The sequence below is a fragment of the Sparus aurata genome, chromosome 20 (assembly GCF_900880675.1).
Source record: "Sparus aurata chromosome 20, fSpaAur1.1, whole genome shotgun sequence".
In the NCBI taxonomy this organism is placed as follows: Eukaryota; Metazoa; Chordata; class Actinopteri; order Spariformes; family Sparidae; genus Sparus; species Sparus aurata.
In genome coordinates this window covers 17,132,232-17,156,087 of record NC_044206.1, presented here as the reverse complement: position 1 = coordinate 17,156,087, position 23,856 = coordinate 17,132,232, and the positions used below count along the sequence as shown (strand labels likewise).

The window sequence follows — 23,856 nt, the reverse complement described above, 5'->3', positions numbered from 1 at the left end:
ATTTTGGGCTGCAATTATCACACAAGAACTCTTGGAGGGATCCCCCAATTTAACTCCTAGATGTAACATACAGAATCTTCACAGACTGGGACTCAAATTGTCAGATGGAGTAGGTTTTTTTCTTTGAAGACTTGCACTAATCAAACCTTGGGGGCTGTGACGTACTGCCTCCCAATCCTTCAAAGCCATCACCCTTCCAATCTGGCCCTGCCGGCGACCTTTCCTCTGGCCTCCTGAGCTGTCTGTTAAACACCTGTAAGAAATATTACAGCACTCGTCTCCCTGAGCACGGCACCTGACCTTTTCAGGTGTCAGAGCCCACATCAAACAAGCCCACTAAGACCGTTCAACGGGGCCGGCTCCCGGGCGGTCGAGGTCCAGTCGTTGACTGACTGACAACTCCAGTAGCAGCAGATGAAGGGCTGCAGAGGAGGGGAGTGTTTAGAGAAGGAGGTTATTGATCCACACCTGGTCTATCATGAACTGGAGCCCTCGCTGTTAGTGATATATGTGTGTGTATGTATGTGTGTGTGTGTGTGCAGGCTTTGACCTCTGCTGTCTCAGACGTGCTGATGATGATGCTAGCGTGAGAGTCGCCAGAGAGGCTAAAGCCCCTTTTACAGCCGAGAAGGCTGACAGGTGAGAGCTGGGATAGCCCAGCCATCTCTAACACATTGCTACTGTCAGCCTATAGATGGATGACAACCCACTGGGGCGGCAGAGACCGAGTGGGGCCCTGGAAAAAACACACTCAAGCTGTTCTTTTTCCTTTTGATGTGTGAGCCGAGCTATGATTCGCTGTTATGACTTCCAGCCCTGAGGAGTCAACTGCCTGCCTGAGGATGTAAAAATGAACCAAAAGGAGTATTTCAAATCCGAGCTAGAGGGTCATTCCTTGGTCAAGGGTGACTGAAAGGTGGCTAACCTATTGTCCCCGGTGATACAGGCTGCACAGGTACCGGTCGGTTCCTCGTTCTGTTCATAGTAATGAGCGTCAACGTGGGCTTCTTCGGCCTTCTTCTTCAGAATCTCCCCAAAGTGGTCGTTACCAATGCACCCGAAGAAAGTAGCCACCTTGTGGGGCTCCTGGATCATCCACTGTGAAAGATAAGATATATGAAAAAAAAAAAACAGCAGTTACAGTGAGCTCAGTTTACAAAATATAAGTCTGTTTGAATGGTCAAGTTCAGCTAAGGCAGATGGCATACAAACTGTAGCTTCACAGCAAACATACTGCCTGTGATATATGAGGGCTGCGAGCTGTCGTAAACAACCCAAGACCAATTCCACTCCACATAGAGGCACTATTCTCATCCAAGCACTCCCTTATCCCTGTGTGCTAAAAACAGTCTCATCTCCTTATTTACACAAACCCCATAATTCAAGGCTCCATCCTACTTATGCAAACACAGGCTCAGTGTGCGCGAGTGTGTGTGTGTACCTGCTACCACAGGACACTCCCCAAACAGCTCGTTGACCATTTTTTTGGTCACGACAGTCCCGATGTACTCAGTGACTCTTACCTGATGAGAGGGAGAAGGGGTGGGGGCCGCTGCTCAAATTCTACAGCGCTCAGGTTTAACCTCCAAAGATTTATTGACGTACAGTACGTGCTGCTGTTTGCTCATTTTATTGCAGCCTCCTGTTTTGTTGCTGACGGGGGCCCCTTGTGAATGAGATGTTGCTGCTTTTGGGGATGACCTGTATATGTGTGAAATTAATCATTTCACGCGACCAAATAGCATCTCGGTGGGGGAAGAAAAATGCATTTTCATCACTCGTCCAGAGATGCTCCCCCGTTTGTTTGTTTTGGTTTTTTTATGCCCTGACTGTCTCCAGGTAACTAGTTCAGTTGGAGAAAATAAATAATCAAATAAAAGAGAGAAAAAAAAGGGTCAGATGTGTTTTGGGACCCACCACGACAGCCAATTTACAAACACAGCTGATCTGGGAGGGTTTTGCACCTTTTACTTGGTAAAATATTGGGCCGAAAATAATGATTAATTTCACTATCCATTAATCCCTATGGTTTTTTATGAAAGATCCCACATCGTAATTTCTCATAGCCCTAGGTGATATCCTCAAATTGCATGTTTTGTATTCCGTTAAGAGTAAGGCCGGGCTCAGACTACAGGAGTTTTAAAATCTTAACCATCTTTTTTCCCCATCACACACGTATGGAGAATCTCCACAGATGTTTCCACGCTCTAATCTCAAACATGCACACGCCATTTGACAAGACGCAATAGGGAGAAATGCACCACCAAGGGCTCTCTCTCATGTGATCACATGGAGTAGCAGATGTAAACAAAACAGCGACTGTGGCGCAACAACCAAGGACACTGCATTAAAATCTGGACACAGTGTTAGAGGTGGATCCCTGTTTATTCCTATGAAAACTGCTCAATGGCGCATGAGGCCAAAGTGGCTCGACTTCCCGGCTACAAAATGACCTGGATAACTTCCAGTTTAGCATCTTGAATAGAGATACAATGATTTAATCTTGTGACTCTTCTGGACTTTCCAAATGTTATTGAACTGGATGGATCAAATTATGACAGTCAAACAAGTCATTTCACAGGGGTTGTGATGCTAAAACAAAAAGAGTACACCGCAGTGGGAATTTCTCTAAAGTTCTGCTCAAGTTTGTGTGTCTTGGAAGACACGTTATATAGTCAGTCATGTTCCTGCCACTTATGGACAAGCATTCCATCCCTTTCTGCTGTCTAACCTACACATACAGTGTGTTGTTGTTTGGTGGTCAACATTTCTTAAGTCCTCTCATTCACTTCCATCTCCTTGTAGACTTTTCTCTCTAACTGGCTATGGCGAAAGTAGTCGTAATCATAATAATCAAAATTTTTAAACCTAAATATGACTTATTTGATGTAATGGGGGCAGCCCCAATCAGTCTACTGGCACATCGGGAGGTCTACGACTGGATCTGTAAAACAGATAATCTGGGCCGAACTTCAGTACCAACCAAGGTCCCAGACCAGATTTCTCCTGTGATTGTCGAGAGGGGCAAATCAGGATTAAATCAACCCGAAACTCATGCAGCGTGTGCCTGGAAAATCCTTGTGATTAGTAGTAGCTGCAAACAGTGTTTGGCATCATTAATTTGGGATTTATCCAATCCAATATCAGTATCATGTGCCAATACTGATGTAATTCATATATTTGATACTAGACCGAGGTCTGAGATCCACATATTGATCCAGATTCCATAGTCTGATTGACTGGTTGACTGCCAATTTCCTACTGCACTCAATTTCCTACTGAAAAATTCTCTTACGACTTTTGAGCTGAAATCCTCTCACCAGTAGTTGATAATGCTGTGCACTTGATTTCTTAAAGTTACTCCAAACGTTAAAGGGGTTGCCATGGCAACTCGCTCTCCTTCACCTGCTTGATTGTGAAGCCTACTTGACCTACAGCTCAAATATCATTGCTATCAAATTTAATGCAGTTTTTGAAGACTTTTCTTCTAATAAAAATGTCTATATGGCTTACTACGACCTTTTGGAACCTTACACATAATGCCAACACCAATAATAATGATTAGGAGAAATATCCAAAGTCAGGTCAAGAACTGGATTTAGCGGAATTCTTCAAATTATAACTGATTATCAAAATAATGGTCAACTGATTTTCTGTCATCAGTTAATTAACCTGTCTGCTCGGTACTAGTGCCAGCAAAATGAACAGTAATGATGCCACATATGCCTGCTCCATCTTGGTCCATGAACGGGCTCACCACGTGTCAACTTGAGTCATGGTTCAGTCATCCAGCTGTGGACCCCCTCAACCCACCCCTCCCCACCTGGCTGAAACACACACAAACATGTGCGAACACGCACGCGCAAATCCACAGCGAAAGCTGACAGAAGCGAGCTCTTCTTCCCTAACCTCTTGCCGGAGGCGCCTCACACTTATCAAGGTCACTGGCTCGGGTACACGTCAAGTCCTATCTGATTTTCCCTTCGCCGTGATGAGCTCCGAATCCAAGGTTAGGAGCTGCGGGCTGTAAATAATGACAGCGCGGCCCCTCCATTTGCAGGCCTCTCAGGTGGGAATAGAGAGGGCCACTCAGGGGCCCCCGTCCCTCTGATGACAGCATGGTGAATCACAGTGGAACCACCGACCTCGCAACCATACCCCCACCCCCTCCCACCTCCATCTGAACCCTCCTGCCACTTCCACCTCCTCTCCCTCTCTCCCTCTGACCGTCGGCTGTACTCTCACTGCCAGCTCAACTTGTCATTTTACAGGGTCATTAACAGACACACATACACACTAAGATGTGCATGAGTACACAGTGCACCCACGCAGGGAAAAGGCTGATACACACACACACACACACAGAAATCCTCTCTAGTGCCACAGCATCAGAACTCCCTCCCTTCCTAAAAAGCCCACCCCTGCTTTTGCCAGTAGCTGCTCTCCTACTCCAATAAACACAAAGCAGCGATAGATAAGAAGAAAATGTCTTCATTATGAGCATGTTAAAAAATGTATCTTGCAGGGTTTTTCCCCCCTCCTCTGTGGTGCACAGGAGCGGGGAGTTATATCAATTCATTTCCATCCCTGGCACCCTGCAGACAATCCCTCTCCATTCCCAGATTATGTGAGATAATACCTCCATTATGACAAAAGCGCTATTCGCGGGGTCGCAGAGAGGTCAACCAACCCTGCGCTGGGTATTCATGCTTAGTCACATCCCAATTATACCGCAGTGGCAGAGGCAGAAATTGGCAAATGTACATCAAGGCGCTTCATTACTGAGGGCCGCTCCAGTGAAATTAAGCAGCAGATGAGACAGAGTGAGATTTGCCCCCAGGCGGCATGTTAGAGACAGAGAGGAGAGAGAGGAGGTCGGGAAGAAACAGAGAAGCTGAATTAACAGATTTTTTTTTTTTTTTCTGAAGGTGCTGCAAGCTTGTATCACGCACAGCAGCTCATGTATATTTACTTAACTAGGGAGAACGCCAGTCCCCAAAGATTAATAAGTTCCCATGGTACACCACACAGCGAACGATCTCGAGGTGCGTTTAGATAAGGAAGGGAAACCTAATACAAACAAGCGTACTCGCTTAAGGCGAAGTGATGATAAATATACATTATGTTAACTGTAGAATAAGTCTGCCATCTCTTTCTGTCTGGCTTCCATTTATCCAAATAATCTCACCCACCCCTATCACTGGCCCCCAGGGGCCCCACGTAGCTATTAATTATGACATCTCATGGTTTGCAAGGAGCCCCACTTGGGGAGCTGACCTAGGCCTGCTCCTCAACATCCAGCAGCTGCCACTCTTCACTACTGAGGCAGCCGCTTCGCGTGGCAGCTTCCAGGAGGGCAATTACAGAGCCCAGATGAGATGAGCCGGCTGAATGTTTGGGACTTCAGCGCTCAGACTGCCATTAGCACTATAAGCTATTACATTCCCTCTTCTTCTGCCTTTTTTTTTTTTCTCTCCGCTCCCCTCCCCTTCTTCCGTCTCCTCGCTCACTTGCTGCTGTATATTGATGAAGTGGTAATGGGACCTCTAGTTAGATATTCCTCCTGTAAAAACACTGTCTTGTTTCTAGTCTCCCTCCGGGGTCAATGTATTCTCCCGGAGTTGCTAGGAATCATTTTTGCTCTATTAATGATGCAATTCCAATGCAATTCAGACCTACTGAAGACACTGCACAGTGGGCCTTTGTGGGGAGTTGATAGATGACGCTGTGTGTTATCCCACGGCTCGACAACAAAGTGGGCGCCTTCTGCACATCACTGGGAAGAAGCTGCTTGGCCGTCACTCCAGTTTCCACCCTCTCGCGCTCGTCGGGTTCATCCTTAAAAACAAGGACAGAGGGAGAAGTGTCCATTCTCCTCGCTTCACCTCACCAGCGGGGTCCTCTTGAGAAGAACATGTCCGTGCCTAATGATGGTCACATTAATTATAGGCTTATCAACCCCGGCAAAAATTCAATAGGGCTATTTATAGAGGCCTAAAATAGCAGAGGGCGAGGGTGCTGCACGCCGGGGTGGCCTCTAACTGCCTGCTCTCGCTCCACAGCCTGTCTTTCAGAGCCAGGGGTGGAGGCTGATATCCGTGTTTCTTTTTACTGTGCAGTTAAAAAACAACTAGCAAACATCTGTCCATCAGGACCTGTCATGGCGAGCGCTTTTATATAAAGCACTGCGGAGCGGAGGGCCTTCACCACGAGCGCTGACATTGATGAGGTCTGGCAGCTTCCATTAAATCACTCTTTCCTGTAAAGTGCCGGGCATCAAAGCAACCGGCTGAGGATTTTTCACTCAATCAGGTAACACACAAGCCACCCCTACCCCTCCCTCCTCCGTGTCCTCTCAGGGGCTGGAGCCTTCTGGTCAATAACTCCAATCAGTTCAATTTCATGCACAGTTAGCCGTGTTGGGGTGCTGGGGCACCGTTCGCGTCGGGGTTGCATATGTTGTTGTCGCTGTTGTTGTTTTTCTTTAATTTTTTCTCTTCCCTGGGAGGGTTGATAAGTGGGGTGGGGACCTGCACTGTGTAAAAAGTGGAGACTAGCCAGGGCTAGCATGGCTGTTTTAACTCTGCCTCACCAAAGCAGGCTCCCTGCCAAGCCATTAAAAGTCTCTGTGCTCTGCTTCAGTGACACAGCTAAAAGAATAGAGAGCAGGCGAGAGGGAGAGCTGTAAATGATCAACACGATAATGAGCTGATTATCAGTCAAAGGCATGGATAAGCTCTCTCTCCAGTAATTTCCTTTCAGATCAGTCAACCACATTCTCCTCTCTGCAATCAACACTCAAAGGGGAGGCATAGCATGTAGCCTGATGGGAATCCGGCCCAATATCAGCTTCAAATATCCAGATCCTCGTTGTCTTCTGATCAGTTCCTGGCGCGTCCCTTGCTGACACAACAGCATGGCGGGGAGGCTTGTGTATCGCCACTATCAAGTCTGCTCTTGCAATGGCTGTTTCACAGTTGTCATGCGGCTTTAGGCTCTGGCTGCAGGACAATATAAAGCCGACTGACGCTTTAATGACGTTCAAATATACTGTACAATCTGCAAGTATTTGGACAGTGACTCATGTCCTACTGATTTGGCTCTACTTCGGCATTATATCTGAAATTTAACAACCTGTCTAATGTTAAAGTGCTGAGTCTTGGCTTGAAGGAACCCATGAAAGTGGGACTTCAACAATTTCATATTCCACCTTAGGGATTTTTCCCATCAAATCAAACAGATCCTGATAGGTTAACCCCTTGATTCTTGAGTTATGTCCAACCACTAAAAAGACTGTTTCTAAGGGAATCCAATCATATTACGTGAGTTATTTAAAAAAAAAAAAATTATCATTAAGTCGGTTTGAAGGTGTTTGCTGTTTACATCCATACCCAGTTAACAATGTAGGGATTTCTGCCAGTGCAACCAGATGATGAGGGGGATACATTTTGTCATTAGTAAGTCATTTTGCATTAAAATATTGCACAAATGCAAATCAATTTCCATCATCTACTGTTATGCAAATAGACTCGACGCCACAACAAGATTACATAATTAATCGAGGGCCGCTAACTTTGATGACGGCTTTTCAGTGCTGATTCCCACTTAAGATGACATTTATATTATGCATGTGATCTATGCACACTGTGTCACATTTCTAATCAGCCACAGGGGATAGAGAGGGGCTGACATATACGTACAGGGATGGATATTTTACACTGCACCTCTGCTCCCTTTATTCTTTATTCCTTAAATATCTGGTGGAGGCAAGTATTGTAGGATGGAGCAGCAACAAGATGCACGTGTTTTGACTTTAGTTTTTGCCTTTATTAGGTATCTGACAGCAGACAGACACCAGGGCACCCTTCCAAACATTTTAACACCACCAAGGCGGTTATGCTTTCGATTACACTTGTTTGTCAGCAGAATCACAAACAAACTACTGGCCTGATTTTCATGAAGCTCGGTGGAGGGGTGTTGCAGTAACCCATTACGTATTGGAGTTGATCCAAATCAGATACAGAAGGGATTTTTTACTTTCGCTGACATCGCGAGATCGAGCTTTTGGCCATGGCAGAATAAACGGCACACATCTTCAATTACAGTAGATGGTTTTAAGTTCAATTGGGACAGAAACGACTACAAAAATAACAAAACATTTGCTGTGATAATGGACCCAAATAATCAGAGTAATCATGTGTCATGTAGCCACCTCAATCAGAAGAGAGTGCTCCAATCTGGCCTGATCTGAATTAGCTTTCAATCAGATCGATCGGTGGTGTAAATCTTTGATAATCTGTTCCTAATTACCATGTAAATACTTGAACAACACACAGTCGGATCTTTTCTCTCTCAATTAATTTACAAAATAAATCATTATATTTCCAGCAGATTAGATGATTCACATCAGCTGGAAACACTTTGCGGATGTCAAAAAAGTTATATATTGATTAAATGCTTTGGGGCGTGTAAACGCACCTCTTATCGGATCATTTCATTTAATGTCCATGTAAGCGGTTAAGTTGGAATCTTAAATCAGAATGATCAATCCACATAGTACCAGTAATCGCTTTGCTATGGAAATTTAATTACACTTCATTGTCTGACATGTGCAAATTAATTCAGAGTAAAATCGTCTTTTTTTTAACATAAAGTTTTTCTTAACAACTGTTCTTGATAAACTGCCATGTCTATGATGTTATGTGCATATTTCTACATATATGTACATATGTAGATTATCACAAGTATTTTCACAAATGTATGCCAAGTATCTGAAATATTTCCTATTTAAAAGTACATGATCAATGTGCAGCTGAGATGATGAGGCTTCAACTAGGCACGACCATACTTTGACATAACAAATATATCCACACATATATTAGTTGTTGCGCTTGCAGATTTGCATATCGTTGTACAGTGGACCATTGGCCTTGGCAGAGCTCTGCGCTCTCAGAATGCCCTTCTAGTTTTCCTATTTTTTTCTTTCTATTTAAACTGTTTCTGCTGATGCCATTGCTTTATAATCCTCAGTTTGAAAGTGTGCATTTTTCATTGTATGGTTTTATTTCAGAGCCGACGTAGTACCAAACGTGTCACTTGTCTAAATATACACGGACGGCACTGTACTTAATTTAAGCCTTGTTTAAATCCCAACAAATAAAAAACCCAGAACAAAACAGAGAGAGGATGCTACAAGTGAGAAGGAAATAAACAGTCTGTCTGTACAAGACACTGGTGCACTACCCTAGGGGAGCGATGTTAGACGAACACAAAACACCAAGACAAACGAAGACTTCTTGCGTGTCCGCATACATGCGTGTCACAGACGGGGCGGCGGGCGAGGGGGGAGGTGACAGCTCCGAGGAGCAGCCCCCAATGATAAGCATCAAACTCGATGATGCGCGGACACACTCCATAGGTTCTGATGTTAAACACGACAAGAATGTCCCCAACAGTATCTCTGCACCCTCTTCAGAGAGCTATCAAAGGGCAAGTTCAGTGAGCACACAAAATAAACCCCTCCGCACACACACACAACTCCTAACACATCTCACTGCAGCATCTTCGCACTGCATAGGAATGAGGGATGTGTCGCTGTCCCCGGGCGGCAAGTTTATCTAAAAAGGAAACACCTGATTTTTTTTTCTTCCTTTTTGGCTCTTCTTCATTCCTCGCCTCCCTTGTTAAACACACAACCTTGATTTTGTTTCTGTTGCCCGGGAGGGGTGAATTATTTACAGGATAAACAAGGTGATGTTGTTTCAGTCAGTCAGAGCCAAACTCCCCTATCGCAGCAGCAAAGAGGCAGACGGGTTTACCTGGCAGGCATGAGGGGCTGAGCTGGGATACAGAAGCTTCACAATGGCGGGCCCATGCAGTGATACCTTTTCTGAGGTGGGGGGGTTGAGGAGAGAAAATGCCTCCACACCAGATTCATGGGCTGGGACTCCCAGACTGCTAGGTTGTCCTATTTATCTGCAGAGACAATGGTGGCTATAAAAGCACATGAGCTGATTTACCGAGTGTGTGTGTGTGTGTGTGTGTGTGTGTGAGTGTGTGCGCGAAGTAAGGCCGCGGGTGTTATTAAGTGATCATAAAGTGGTGTTTGTGTTTGCGGGGGTTGTTGCTACATGAGGTCCAGACGGAGAGATGATGAGGGACCTTTGCAGCTAAAGCCTCTAATCCTATCTGTGGTCCACGGGCTCCAGCTGGTGGGAGTGCAGCTGCGCTCGGCCCCTGCACAGGTGAATCAGTTCTGGGGCCCCGCCTTCCTATCACAACTCCCCTGTATGCAGTATGGCAGATTTGCACAGTGCTTTGATCTTTCGGAGGTGGCAGCGCCCCCCCTGGATATGGTGACAGCGCGGGTGATCCGTGTTACCGAAGAGATTTTTTTTTTGGAGCATACGCCAAATGACAGCCCCGGTTGAGGGCTTAGCACAGGTCAGGCCCGGGTAAAATTTAATGTGACAGTGCGGAAAATTCACTTCAAAACATTAGCTGCTGGGAGGAAGTGGGCTCTAATGAGTGTTATGACTGCATTTCGTGACATAATTTACCATCAGGGAAATGATTATCACGATTATTCAACAAAAAACAAACCATCCCAGACATTATTAACCTTAATCCTCCGGTATATCCATTGTCGGATCACTGACACACTTCTTTAAGGTTTGGACATACATAAAGTAGGTCCTTGAACGTAAGCAGCTTAAAACGAGCCTGCCATGAGTTCTTTTAATGGTGATCAAGCCGCATTACTTCATCCGGATGCTTGTGTTTTTCGAGGTACGGGCCACACATTTCACATCCATCAAGAAACAAGCAGACAAAACAACCGCGCTCTCAGTTTGACCTCTGACCCTGTCTGCAAACAGATTCACGCTTAACATACCGGTTTTCTTTGACAGGGGCACAATGGGAGGATGTGATTCGGCCCCTGGCGCAGATCGAAAAACAACATTCCTAATGTCTTTACGCACTGTAGCAAGATCCCACTTATCATATTACTCATGCCTTTGTGTCCTTTTCTGCAGGCAAAGAGGTTCATCTTCATGTTACCAGCTGGAAATATCAGTGATGAGCCTCTCCGCTTACTAAGCTCACTGGTGTAAAGGCAGTTTGTGTGCAGATTCTGTGGCCGGCTGGCTGCACAGGTAAGCAGAAAATAGCTCTTAGCTCCGGCCTGACCTTGAGAAGGATGCCATTCAGTCAGTGAGCTTGCTGCAGTAAAGGGTCCTATCATTGCACTAATAGACTGAATCTTCCTCTCTGCCCGGATCATGGACAATGCATGGATGGCTTCCTCCTGCTTGGCAAGTTAAAGGGGCAATTGATTCAATAAATTAAACAAGCGAGTATAAGCCGTGATGAAAGAAATACTGCTGTTGGGCGGGTATAGATTGAACTTGTGTAACAGTCTGCACACCTAATTTAATTTTCAGTTTATAGACATAACAGAATTGGATGACGGCAATTGACAAAACAGTTAAAATGCAAGACTGAACAGACTGTGCTCGTGTTCCCATTGCCAAGAACGAACATCAGAGGTGGAGAGAGTGTGCGGCTCGCTCCTTATCTACACCCCATCATCCAGCTGGAAGCAGACAGAATCAACGTAATAAGGAGAAGATTTGAGAACAGTTGCCCGCTTTGAACTTTGGAGGTTGTGCGATCAAATTCCACCTTATCAACTGGCAGCTTAAACAAGTTGTGTTATTTTTCTGACGGCTTACAGAGAGAAGGAGAAGTGGTGGCGGTGGGGTGGAGGGGGGGGGGACAAGCTGGAACCGTCATAACTACTGGCTGCTGCAGTGCATCGTGACAAACAACGGCGGAAAAACTTGGGATTTATTGCTCTGATAACCTTCCAGATTCCTTCGGCTGGTGCTGTATGCCAGACAACTCCGACAGAGTTATGCATCATTAATCCTCATGAACACTGCCAGTGATAAATAATGCTGTGCGTCCCTATGAAAAATAAGGCAGTTATTACCAAACCATAAAGAATGGTATTCGTATCATCACTTCAAGCAGATAATAATGTGAAGATACGATGTTTCGAGGATTCAAAAGCACACTCACGGTGACAGTGAGCTGTATATTTCTGCTCTCATCTGCAGTATAAGTAAAAAATGGCTCCTAATAAATAACAGCACTTGAGCAGAGTAGATTAAAGATCTTTATATCAATGTCATAATGCTTGCAATACTGAGCAGACACTCAAGCTATCAAACACCATTTAGTGCATAATAAACCAAGGTAAATAACAACTTAGCTACGTCGTCGCAATCATGAATCGCAAAGTAGCAAATAGCAGATAATCACAACAAAAATGTAATGTGCGTCTGGTAACTTGTTGCACAACGTTTCCCACAAAGAGCAGCTTATTTCGCTCGTGTGATAATTTCTCAAGGCTCAGACTTGAATCCGATCCAATAAACATAGTAATACTATATCCCCTACAGGTGTAAATTCTTGGTGGTTAAGCAGTGCAAAAAGAAAACGAGAAGGAACTCCGTTTGATACAGAGATGTTTCCAGCACCAGATGCTGTGGGGCCCTCTCTTGTGAGAAAACCGGGCGAAGATCACTTACTTTCCTATTGAGAGTTGGAACATAAATTCAAACCCTGCAATAAATCAAATATAAATTTTCAGCTCCCCTCACTTTCCCGGGGAACGGCTGCAATAACAATGTCATTCGACTCTGCCTGGTTACCATTAATGCTCTGGATTCCATCCATGCTAATGATTTGGTCCTGTATCCTGTGCATTTTTACAACAAAAAGAAGGGAAATATTACTGACCTATTTAACACTCTGCAGGTTAAGAGAAGAAACTAAGGTCTGTGACAGACGCTCTTTACATACACAGTATTTCCAAGCTCTCTCAAAATGGATTCTCCGTGCCAGATATAACACCCCGCGTGCCAATAATGTTAATATACCGTAACTCTGCGGCTGCAACTTTCACATTTCTAGACAGCAAAGTTTCTGAGCCAGAAAGGAGGACAATGCACTCCAGTTAAATCTAACTGGAGTGAAAAATGTGATTTCTATTTAGATATTGTTCCATGTGCCAACAAGGCTTTCCTTCTGCCAAAAAAACGAATTCGATCTCATTCAGTCTATTTTCTACTTGAAATCACAGTCTCATAATAATCTTTATAAACTGAGCGTGGGCCAAGGCTGATTCACCTAACTTCCATCCTACACTCATTATTTACTGGAATGGCCAAATACCACCATCTGAGCAGTTTTCATAACCCAAATATATACAGTCTAGTATCAGAATCCAATTCATGCTGTATATTTGTTTCGCACTGTGTAAACAGACTTTTGTAATTCCAGTGAAACCATAACCCCAAAGTGGAGTGCGGGGAGCCGAGTCTAGTTACAGAGACTGTTTAGAGAGAGCCATTCTGGGTGAAGCACACTTTACTTTTTAAGCAAAAAGCAAACCAATTTCAGTGCAGCACCTGCACCCTTCTGCCCTGTTGGCTTTGGCGGAGCGGATTCAATGAGTTTCCAGCCAACACTACACGGCTGTGTGCCTGTAAGAATCTGCACTGACAGAAGGCTTTTAGAGAAGAACCAAGGTCACCACTACAATAACATAGCACAGAGGATCTGCTCAGAGCCAGGGGGAAGTGCTGTGTCTCTCTCACACCCTTGAAATAAAAACCAATGAGTGCAAAAGGATACAAAGTTCAATAAACTTAACTTCTCTTCATAACCTCTGCAGAAACATTAAATAAACAGGGCTGTGCTTGCTCTTATGGTATTACACACTCAAGGATAAACCAGCTGGGTGTATACAACAAATCTCAATGATTGCATCAAGACTAATGGCAGCAGAAGTATAGCACAGTGTAAGTAGACAGTATTTAGTTTATTTAGGTAAATAATGTCATGCTACATATGCCAGCTTCTGTCAGGGGAAATGTGCCATCACACAGCTGCCAAGACACACAAAATCAAATTTAGAGAACTGGTAGCAAAGAAAGCCAACTGCTGCGTTGCCTCACGTTGCCTATGTCCCGGCTAAAAAAGACTGCACCTGGAGCCTACAGCCAATAGCCAACTAGCTTGTACATTCTCCGCCTTCATGAGAGGAAATAACCCGCCGACCACCAGGTGGTGATACTCGGACAAAACGGACGACTTGGAACTGCGGACATACAAACTGCTGATGACTGATGACCGTTGAGGTTGTTTTTTCTGGTCCAGCTTTAAAAAATGCTCTTCTTTGTTTCTTTCATTTTTGATAGTAAACAAAAAGTCTTTGGGTTTTAGATGGTTGGACAAAAGAAGCAATGCTAGTAGCATTTTATCGACAACTTGATCATGAAAAGAATTGGCAGATTAGTTGATAATGAAAATATCATTACTTGCAGCTCTATTTCAGAGGGATGTTCACTGAACTTCATGTGTTTTCAGGCTATAGTATATGTTGTAGTGTTGGACTTCATTTAAGAGTATTTCTGACATTTTATCTGCCTCATTTATAAAAAAAAAAAAAATACAGTGCCAATAAACATGATTTCATAAAGATCTCCTGCATCTCATAAGACAATAGGGGAGCTCTATATTTCTGGCCTCCCAGTATAAAGTTAAGTATATCACTGTTTCTATGAGTGTGCATGAAAGTAGAGTATTTTTTCTTATAATTGTTAATGACGGGAAAACCCCAGCAAGCCTCTTTAAAAAAGGTTGTCAGAGAAATGGCTAGCAGCTGCCAGCCACAGGAATTCAGAAATGCCAAACCAGCACTTTGTGATTGGCATAAGGAAGTTACACCCACTTTGTAATAATATGTTTCTCTTTGGTTGGTTGCCAAATGGGTTGCTGCCAATGTAGACATGACAGACTGATCAGATCATTCTGTACAAAAAAACACCGTGCCAAGGAAAACTATAATTATTTGTCTGAGGCCAAGGTCAGGTCGCCGTTTAGCTCATAAATACAAATGAGATGTAACTTAAAGAACAAATCTAATAATGGTGACTCCACTCAAAAAAGTCGTTTTGATGAATAAGCCCTAATTATAGCCATTTGCCTTTACATTCTTTCACACACTTTTCTACCTAGCAGCCTTTTTGACAAGGTAATAATGGCATGCACAAAATCCTGGTACAAATATTTAATGTTCATTCTTGGTAATTCTATGTTATCTTAAATGGCTAATAACTGATGTTGGTGCAGTTAAGCAGCGTGATACTGCATTGCTACGCCAGTGGTGTTTTGAAGCCGTAGCAAACAAAGAAGCCCTTTCAAATTAGCTCAACAGACTGACTGTAGTCGTACATCTTCCTCGACTCCTCCACACCTGTTCAGGTCTATCTGTAATAACCTGCTCTGTCTGCTCTGCAGGTGTACTCTGGGTATTTACTCCCAGACCCATTTACCACAAATACATGCCACTGTATGTTATGTTCCTCCAGCAGCCGTGTTTCTTCTTCAGCCTCTTCACCGGCAATCCTCTCCCTCCCCCCTCCCAGTCCCAGTCCTTGATGATACATTTACTTTCCATAAATCAATTTTTGAAACTCAGCAATTACCCCACGCCACAGGGAGTCAGAGGAAATCTATAAGTCAAAGGTCCTGAAGGTGCTCAATAGTCAGTTCTGTCACTTCCTGTCTACCTGCTTCAAAACACAGTGATGGACCTCAGTGGTAAAGCTGACATGGGTCAATAATAACCTGAAGAGGAGCTAGGCAGGGAAAGGGAAATGAAGAAAGACAGGAGAAGTGAGAGTGCAAACACCTGCAATGTTGTGACACAATGTCCATACACAAAGATTACCGCCTACGCTACATTTTCTTGGGTACAAAAATGATTTAAAGGTCTAATTTGTATATTTGTGGGGTTGTAATGACCTTTCACACGTTCTTTACAGACTGAATAAAATGACTATTATTTAAGTGTTTTTCGATTTTAGATGCTTTCGAACTTTCTCTACTTCCTGAACTCTGCTTTGAAACCCGCAAATTATGACTATAATTAGTTTCAGGCAAAAGAAACAAGCTGCACCAGACATTTAAAATGTAGTACAAGTACATACTACAGTTATAAGTAAATCAATGCACTCCACTTAGGCTTTGCAGAATGTCGATATCAAATAATTATCATAATACAAGGCTACAGAATAAATTGTCATAGATTTGGATGTGGTTATAGCATGATATAAGATAAGTGTTGTCTTTTCCTGGTTTTAAAGTTTGCATTACAGTAAAGTGATTTAATTTGACTGAACAAATCAGACTGTTCGACTTGTTGTAGTACTTGCCTTTAAACACAGTCATTATATTCGCATTACTGAAGATTACTTATCAGAATTCTCACTCTTTGTAAATATTAAGTGCTTGAGGCCTTTTGAGGAGATTTCAAAATATAGAGATAAATACTGTGTATTGCAACACAGCTTAAAAAACATTATGATACTATTTTGAGGCTATATCACACAGCCCAACACTTTGCCTTTGTTTTCTATCGACGGGAGAATTGCAGATTCAGCCGTCAGTCACACTACAAAAATTGGAATACCACTGCCAATTAAACTGCACATTAGGAAAAAATATATATATTTTTTTTAATACTTTATTTTTGTTTTCTGAGTCCCTGTAGCTGTCTCCCCAGCTTTTTTCAGCTTTGAGAAGCTCTTCTGTTTCCTTTGTGCACTGCTTCCTAGAATGAAAATGTTGACGAACAGCACATAAAAAAGAATCAAGCACATCTTTGACTATTGTTTACTAGAAACTTTGCTTAGAAAACATAGTGTGGTATGGAATCGGCATTGGCATATCGAGATTCTCTTCAGTGTTGTTGCAATTCCTGTGGGTTGCAGAAAGAGGTCAATAAAGGTCATAGATTACTTAATGCCCCTTTAATGACTTTTTGATGCAGGGAGTAAGGCTACCACAGACAAGCAGTATAACCACCGAGTGACATGTACAGCTGAAGTGCCTGAAACACCCTCGAGACCAACGCTGATACGTGATAGCCTCTTGCTTGTCCCACTGCTACTTTAAACAGCAGCTTTCAAGAACGCAGATTTAATTTCTTTACATGTTTACCTTTGTTTCATCCCTACCTACCCCTCCCCTCTAGCATTTCCCTTCTCTCTTCCTTCCCAGGAGACAAAGCTGGCAGACAGCTCTAATAAACAGTGGTGTGAAGCCTAACAGTGACGGCGTACGCCGAGGCAACCGATGCGATCAATTATCGAGTGGCCGATTCTCTTTAATTAGAGGGTTTAAGTATTGAGTTAGTCTGGGTGGGAAGCTGAGAAGCAGCATGTAAACCAACCTCATTACACTGCAGTGATTCACCTCCCAGGAGCTGTGATCCACGCAGTGTTTACACCATACATTTGTTTCTGTGGTAACATATCGAGTGGAGGAATGGCTCTGTGACAGACCCAGTTTTTTTCCCCCTCCTCTCCTCTCCTCTCTCTCTCCATTTTCTTTCTTTCACTCTCCCTCCCACTCACTGCTGAAGAGGCTGTCACACTGGTTTGCCTTTTGTTGTGGAGAGTCTGGAGAGGTAGCACAATGTGTCCTAGTTAAAGCAGTGCCCCATCTGCCCGGCATAATTAGACAATTATGCTGGAAGGATCCGTCATTAATTCCTTTGTGGTGGCCAATTTCGCACCACAAAGAGGTCTCAGGTTTAGTTTTTCTTTGCAGATATCTGTTCATTTACCCTGGCCCCTGTTATCCACCTAAAGTATTGATACTGTGGCAACTTGGGGCAGGAAAATATTCTCCTGCCAATATTGACTGGTTTGTACTGTTGTAGTGAAAAGGCCAAGGGGAATATTGGCTGCTGTCTTGAGCTGAATATAAACAAGCAGCTAGAAAACAGCACTGTGAAAACACAGGCAGATACACAAAAAAACAACCATACTTAATGTATTGAGGTTGAGTTTACTGATGTAATATGCATTGTGTGCAGTGATCCCAGGGTTGCATTGTGGGGTGTAAGGACTAATTGGAGCAGGCAAACATTCACATCAATGTTGAAATAGCTTGACCTAATAAAACACCAACAATTCAATCTGGAATTTACTCATTATTGTAAGAAATAGCCAGAATTTAATGGTAACTCCAAAACTATAGCGGGCAGCAATAACGCCTACTGCTGCTAATTATACCAGCCTTGCTACCCTTTGCTGTAGCCATTTTTGGCTGCGGTGACCACCTGCTGTTAACAAGATCACTAGCTCAGGTAGCCGTAGAGCTTGTAGAGCATCCCAGTGTACACGGCTGGACACATAGCCTCTGAGACTAACATATGCCAGTTTGAAGACAGCACATACAGTATAGAGGTGATTTACAGCAGTTATGAACAGGACTATGACCCAAGGAACTTCAGCAGACATCTCTGCACTTAATATTGTTGTGTTGATTTATCTTATTAATGTCTTAAAGGTGCAATATGTGAGAATTGGCCAATTCATGCTCAAAACAAACAGGGGACAGCATATCACAAGTCACGAGTAACCGCTAACTGCTGCTAACTACAGCTGCTAGTTAGCTCAGTTAACTGGGCATGTATTGGGAGTATTGGTGTTTACACTACTAGCACCGGAGAATGCGACTCAAATGGGCAGGGCCTAACTAGTTGGCATGTTAACATTAATAGATATCTCTGTGACACAATACGCAGATGCCATAACCTCAAAACTGTCATTTCTTAACATTCTGTTGATAATTTCAGCATGCAATTAGTAATTCTTTAAAAATGCTGCACCTTTAAAATAAAATTCTGGCCATATCTTGAATTGATCCTTTAAACTTATTATGTCTGCAAACTATCATACATGCTAATTTTAGCAAGGTATATTATACCATAACATGGTTTTAGGATGGTATTATTCCATTATTATACTAAAATTGCAAAATTAGCAAAATCAACTGCTTACATTAATGCTAGTGAAGATGCTAACATTAAGAATTTAAAATACAGTGAGCTGACATTAATGTTGGTTATTCAATGTATAAGGTATCATACAGTCATCTGAAAGGTGAAAATTTGACCACATGGTGGCGCTAGGTGAAAATAAGATCCCCTTCCTTGATGATCATTAATCAATCTGTTTCACACATTTCAGTAACTGCTATGCCAAAATCTATGCCACTACCTTGACTGAAAGATCAATTAATCATTTATTAGTGGTTGAGAACAAGAGAGGTGTGAAACATCAAACAAAGTGTTCGAGACACAATCAAAGAGCTATAGTGTAACCTCATGTTCAATATTAGTGTAAAATACAAGCTTAAAACATATGCAATAGTACACAAAAATGTAAAGCATTGGCCCAAAAATACCATCATGTAACAAAGAGTCACTGTTGTGATGATGATGATGTGTTGTGATATTGCACCTGTCAGTGATGTACCAAGTCCTAACTGACTGCCAGTAACAGTCAGAGCAAACCGTTGAGCTTTTATTATTTAAAGAACAGTGCTTGAGTGAAGGAGTAAGTGATTTCAGACACACAGCACAAGACATCACTCCAACCCAGTATTCAACTAACCAGCCTTTATACTTAATTATATGTGTCTGGCAGACTGAAGTCCCACCTCAGCTTTCTATCTGTTGTTATGCAGCAACCTGCTGCTTGTAAAAGTACAATTTGTCAACTGCCAATCGAACATATGTGTTGTCACTTTAACCGTTTCACAGTTACACTGAGTAACTCAGCTTGACAGAGACATGTGGGAAGATATTTTACAATGTAACTCAAATCTGATTAGAGCGGTGATCTAATCAGCCATGAATTCATCTGTGAAGACAAGCAGGCAAAAGAAAATCACCGCGGAGAATTCTGTATAATTATCAAAAATCTCACAGCGGTACATTAAAATTCTAATTACGACATATTATCTTAATTGCTAAGGAGATGCAAATCAAAACAAGGTTAACGCTGCTCCCTTAACATGCAGGAGAACATGTGGTGGGAAACTCTTCAATATTCACTGAATCAGCTTGACTTGTTCGACATGAGAGGCTGTCATTTTGTAATGCTTCCCCCTCTTAGGGGCGATAATCCTAGCTGAGAGCACAAGCAGCAGAGGCGCAGTCGTGCAACAATAAGACAGAACAAACATCTAATTGCTGAGCATTCATTTCATTTTATTGTATCAAACAAAGCTGGTGACAGCTCATGACAAGCCAACTAATGTTGCTGTCCGGAGAAAAACATGTACCTCCAAAGAATAACATCCTTGTCTTAAGCTTAGTGAGTTTTTAGATCATTAAAAACCCCTGAGAAGGGGGTTGTAATCCTTAAATTTATCCCACGCAAAACAGATACAATGCAAGACAAACATCCATGTCTAATGTGAAACAAATAGAAGAAAAACAGGGGGAAACTCAAGAAACTGCAACTCCCATGGTACACAACAAATTGCTTGCCATAAATTGTTTCTGACAGGTGCACACTGTAACTCTGCAGACATAAGACAGCCGGATGACAGCAGGCACAAGGGGTAATGGTGAAAGGAGAAGAACATGCCATTGAACATGGATTTATGAGCGCGTCCGGACTGAAGCGATCCATCAGTGGTGTCACGTAGCTTCAAACGCGGTCAAGTTTAGGACACGTTCAGACGAGGCTTCGGAGGGTGCCAATTCTCAAAAAACATATGGGGTGTGTGTTGGGAAATGGGTAATTTGTTGCTTTTTACCAGCGGAGAAGTCTGTTGCCACCCACAAATCCAGCACAGTCTCTTAATTGGAGTAGTTATGCTTTGATAGAGAGCTCCTATTACTCTGGAGGTTCTTGCAGTAGGCTAATAACAGTATGTGGCAGCTTTAAACTAACTCCAGCCATATTTTTTTTAAACATCAGATTCCTGACAGAAAATAATAAACTAGAGGTACCCTATGTTTTCACTAAAAGATATTGGAGCTTCTCTACCAATTGGCTTTGGGGACGGTGGTTACCCACATACTGTAAATTGAGTTTCTCTTTCTCACTTTCTCCCACAAACACACACATACAGTGCAAACACTTTCCCAGACAGTCCTTCCCCTTGCTGGACCGAAATAAATGGAGACCCCAGGAGTTCCCTTTTGCCCTGGCCCAAGCAGTCTATAACAGAGCCGACAGCTCCGATCACTCCTGAGAAAGCAAAAGCTGCTAAGGGATCGCTTTACAATTCTCAGGGGCTCGAATAACCTGATCTTGAACTGATCCCGTGCACTGATCCTTTGGTATTGGGTTAGGAACGTGTGAAGGGGCCTGTTGAATGAGCTCGCTGGATATCAACATCCTCGCTCCGTGTTGCTCCGGCCCGGCGGATTGTTTGACTTGATTAGTCTTCGCCCGAGTGTTAGACTACCCAACGCCAAGCCCTCCAGACACCGGTATCAATGTGTCAGAGGGAAAAGTGCTCTCCCAAGTCTCAAGGTGGAGCCCATTACCCTGAGTGAGAGCACTGTAAGTTAATAGGATTTGCTCCCGATCAAGAGACTGAGCTATTTCCTGAGGCTGTTACAGACCGAAGCACAAAAATAAATGTTCCTTTATTCAACACTATTAAGCGTCGGCTCCCCTCCTCATCCAAAAAACTCCCCACCACCAGCTACTACTCTGACCCCACCCCTCCTTTTTTCCCCTTGTTGGAATATCTGTTTTTACTGCAGGAGGTTGTGCTCTCCCTCTCTTGTTCCCGTTTTTTTTTTTTTTTCCCTTTCTCCCAAGCAGCCAGTAAAAGTAAAAGGTTGGCACTTTTTGTCTAAAGGAGCCATTTGTTCAGGTGAAAATGAAACTTGCATGGTAAGCAGAGCCAGGCCTGCGGGTTGGACAGGGGCAGAGGGGATTCCAGATTAATCATATGGACTATACACCATGAGGATATTCATTGAGGAGTAATTGCCAAGGGGCTTTATGTAATGTATTCTCCCCATGAGGTAAAACCTTGTAGCAGAGAGAAAGGATAATAGAGTAAGAGGATCATATAAAAATGTTTGCTGCTCCAACCTTTAACTCGGAGCTTAACCCTGACCTCGGATAGTAATTACAGAGTTAATTGCCAACTGATCTGAGGAAGCTCCATCCAGCTCCACTGCTGATGTCAATTGGGCTAGAGAGCCTCCTTCTAAGGTGCGACAGATCAAGGATTCTCTTTTCTAATTTAAAGAAGGGACAATGCAACTAGAGCTGGTCAGTAATGATCGAATATAACTTGACTTCGAGCAGAATCCTATTAGAACTGAGACAACACATTTATTATCAATGAATGGGTTTATTTGTGTTTATTTAAATGGTACATGGTAAATGGTAAATTGTGTTTATTCAGTCTAAAACCCAACCATATTCTTAATAGATAAACTTTTAAATAAAACGGAAAAGCAGCAAATCCTCACATTTAAGAAGCTGCAACCGGATATTACTTTAAAATCGTCTCAGTTAACAAGCAAAAATGTTGTTTCGTGGGCTAAACGATTACTCATCTGATCCTTTCTAGCCCTAAATCAAAACATGATGGCATCATATCTCCATATCAGTACAAAACAAAAGACATCTGCGCAGAGTGATGTGGAGGACCAGGCAGAGCGGGGGTCATATCTGCTGATTGGCTGCTAGAAAGCTGGGTGCAGAGCCAGCCCTTCTGGAGGAATTCCCACCCAGATTTACATCGGATTCTGCTCTGATCCGGAGCTGTTTACTGACGGGAGGAGAGCTCAGTGATTACTTTTTAACTTCTGCGGAGGTATCCTCTATTTTCCGGTGTTTATGTTCTGTAATGTTGCCTTTTTTACTGGAGCTGGAGGGGAAACTTGAAGACATTACTGAAAGGAGAGGAGGCAACATCCTTATCCAGGAAGTAGCAACAGGCCATCAAATGAAACGCACAATTGCCTTGAGTAAAGTTGTGGATTTCTCTGGGTTTAAACATAGTTGGAAACATTTGGGATAATGTGGTAAGGTAAACAACTCAAGAAATTCCTACATATTGTATCTTTAACATGTCAATTTTCAGTTGAAACATATCAGGATTCAATAAGCATACTGTGTACAAATGAACATGCTGTAATAATAAACTTTACAAAAATTGGTTATCAAAGTCCTCAAGAGTCCTGTCTGACATTTCAACTTTTAGTTGCATCAAAAATTAAGTTGATGATCATATAGGTAATATATATTGAGATGGCAGAACAAGAGTTATTAATACTGTGAAACTGAATTCAGCCATGTCCCTCAACAGTAATTTCTCCCCTATCACCCAGCCCTAAAAGTAACTAGTCTTGATTTTGCGTGCCGGACAACACACACCTGAAGTAAATAGCTGTGAAGGAAATACAGCAAAGCACATTCAACTATATAATAAGCCTTTCTGAGTGAAAAAAAGATACAGATTTCCTCTGGATTTGTTTAAAACCTTAAGAGAGAATAGAATTGGCGCATTTCAGCGCAGATCTGAGCACAGCTCACTCAGGAAACCTGAATGTCTTCAGTGAGTCAAATAGTTAAGTTGAGCCGGTGCTGCCATAAACCCGGTGGGAGAGCTTGGAATAATCTAGGCGATGTTAATGATGCAATTTATATGTGAGGGGACCGGTGTTTGGCAGGCTCTTTCCGTCTGAGCGGGCTGCACAACCCAGCGAGCTCCCAGCACCCCCTGCTAGATGGAGGGGGTGGAGTAGGAGGAGGATGTCAGAGCCCATGTGAAAAGAGGGAGCGAGCGAAGCACTGATAAGAGCCATTACTATTAGTGTCTGTCTGTCACCTGCTGTGCGTCATCCAGCCTTCTCTCTCTCCACATGCGCCCCCATCCCCATCGCTCTATCCCCATCCATTTTCCTGAGGCACATCACTTCAAATTTGCTCTCACCTACACATT

The 23,856-nt window shown here is 43.1% G+C and overlaps 1 protein-coding gene and 1 long non-coding RNA gene across 7 annotated transcripts in view; one reads left to right on the top strand and one right to left on the bottom strand.

Moving 5' to 3' along the window:
- adkb (adenosine kinase b) overlaps nucleotides 1-23,856 on the bottom strand; it is a 114,452-nt gene that overhangs the window by 66,576 nt on the left and 24,020 nt on the right. For 5 of the 6 annotated variants that reach the window (XM_030401471.1, XM_030401469.1, XM_030401473.1 and 2 more), the window contains one exon: nucleotides 926-1,098. In XM_030401471.1, coding sequence (XP_030257331.1) covers nucleotides 926-1,098 — 173 coding nt within the window. Of the gene's footprint in view, nucleotides 1-925; nucleotides 1,099-5,679; nucleotides 5,887-23,856 lie in introns of those variants that run through there. The other variant, XM_030401472.1, reaches the window with a different exon arrangement.
- Nucleotides 6,078-23,856, top strand: part of LOC115571837 (uncharacterized) — a 30,726-nt gene continuing 12,947 nt past the window's right edge. The window contains exons 1-2 of the long non-coding RNA XR_003981990.1: nucleotides 6,078-6,312; nucleotides 11,037-11,156. This is a non-coding gene — a long non-coding RNA (uncharacterized LOC115571837). The remainder of the gene's footprint in view (nucleotides 6,313-11,036; nucleotides 11,157-23,856) is intronic.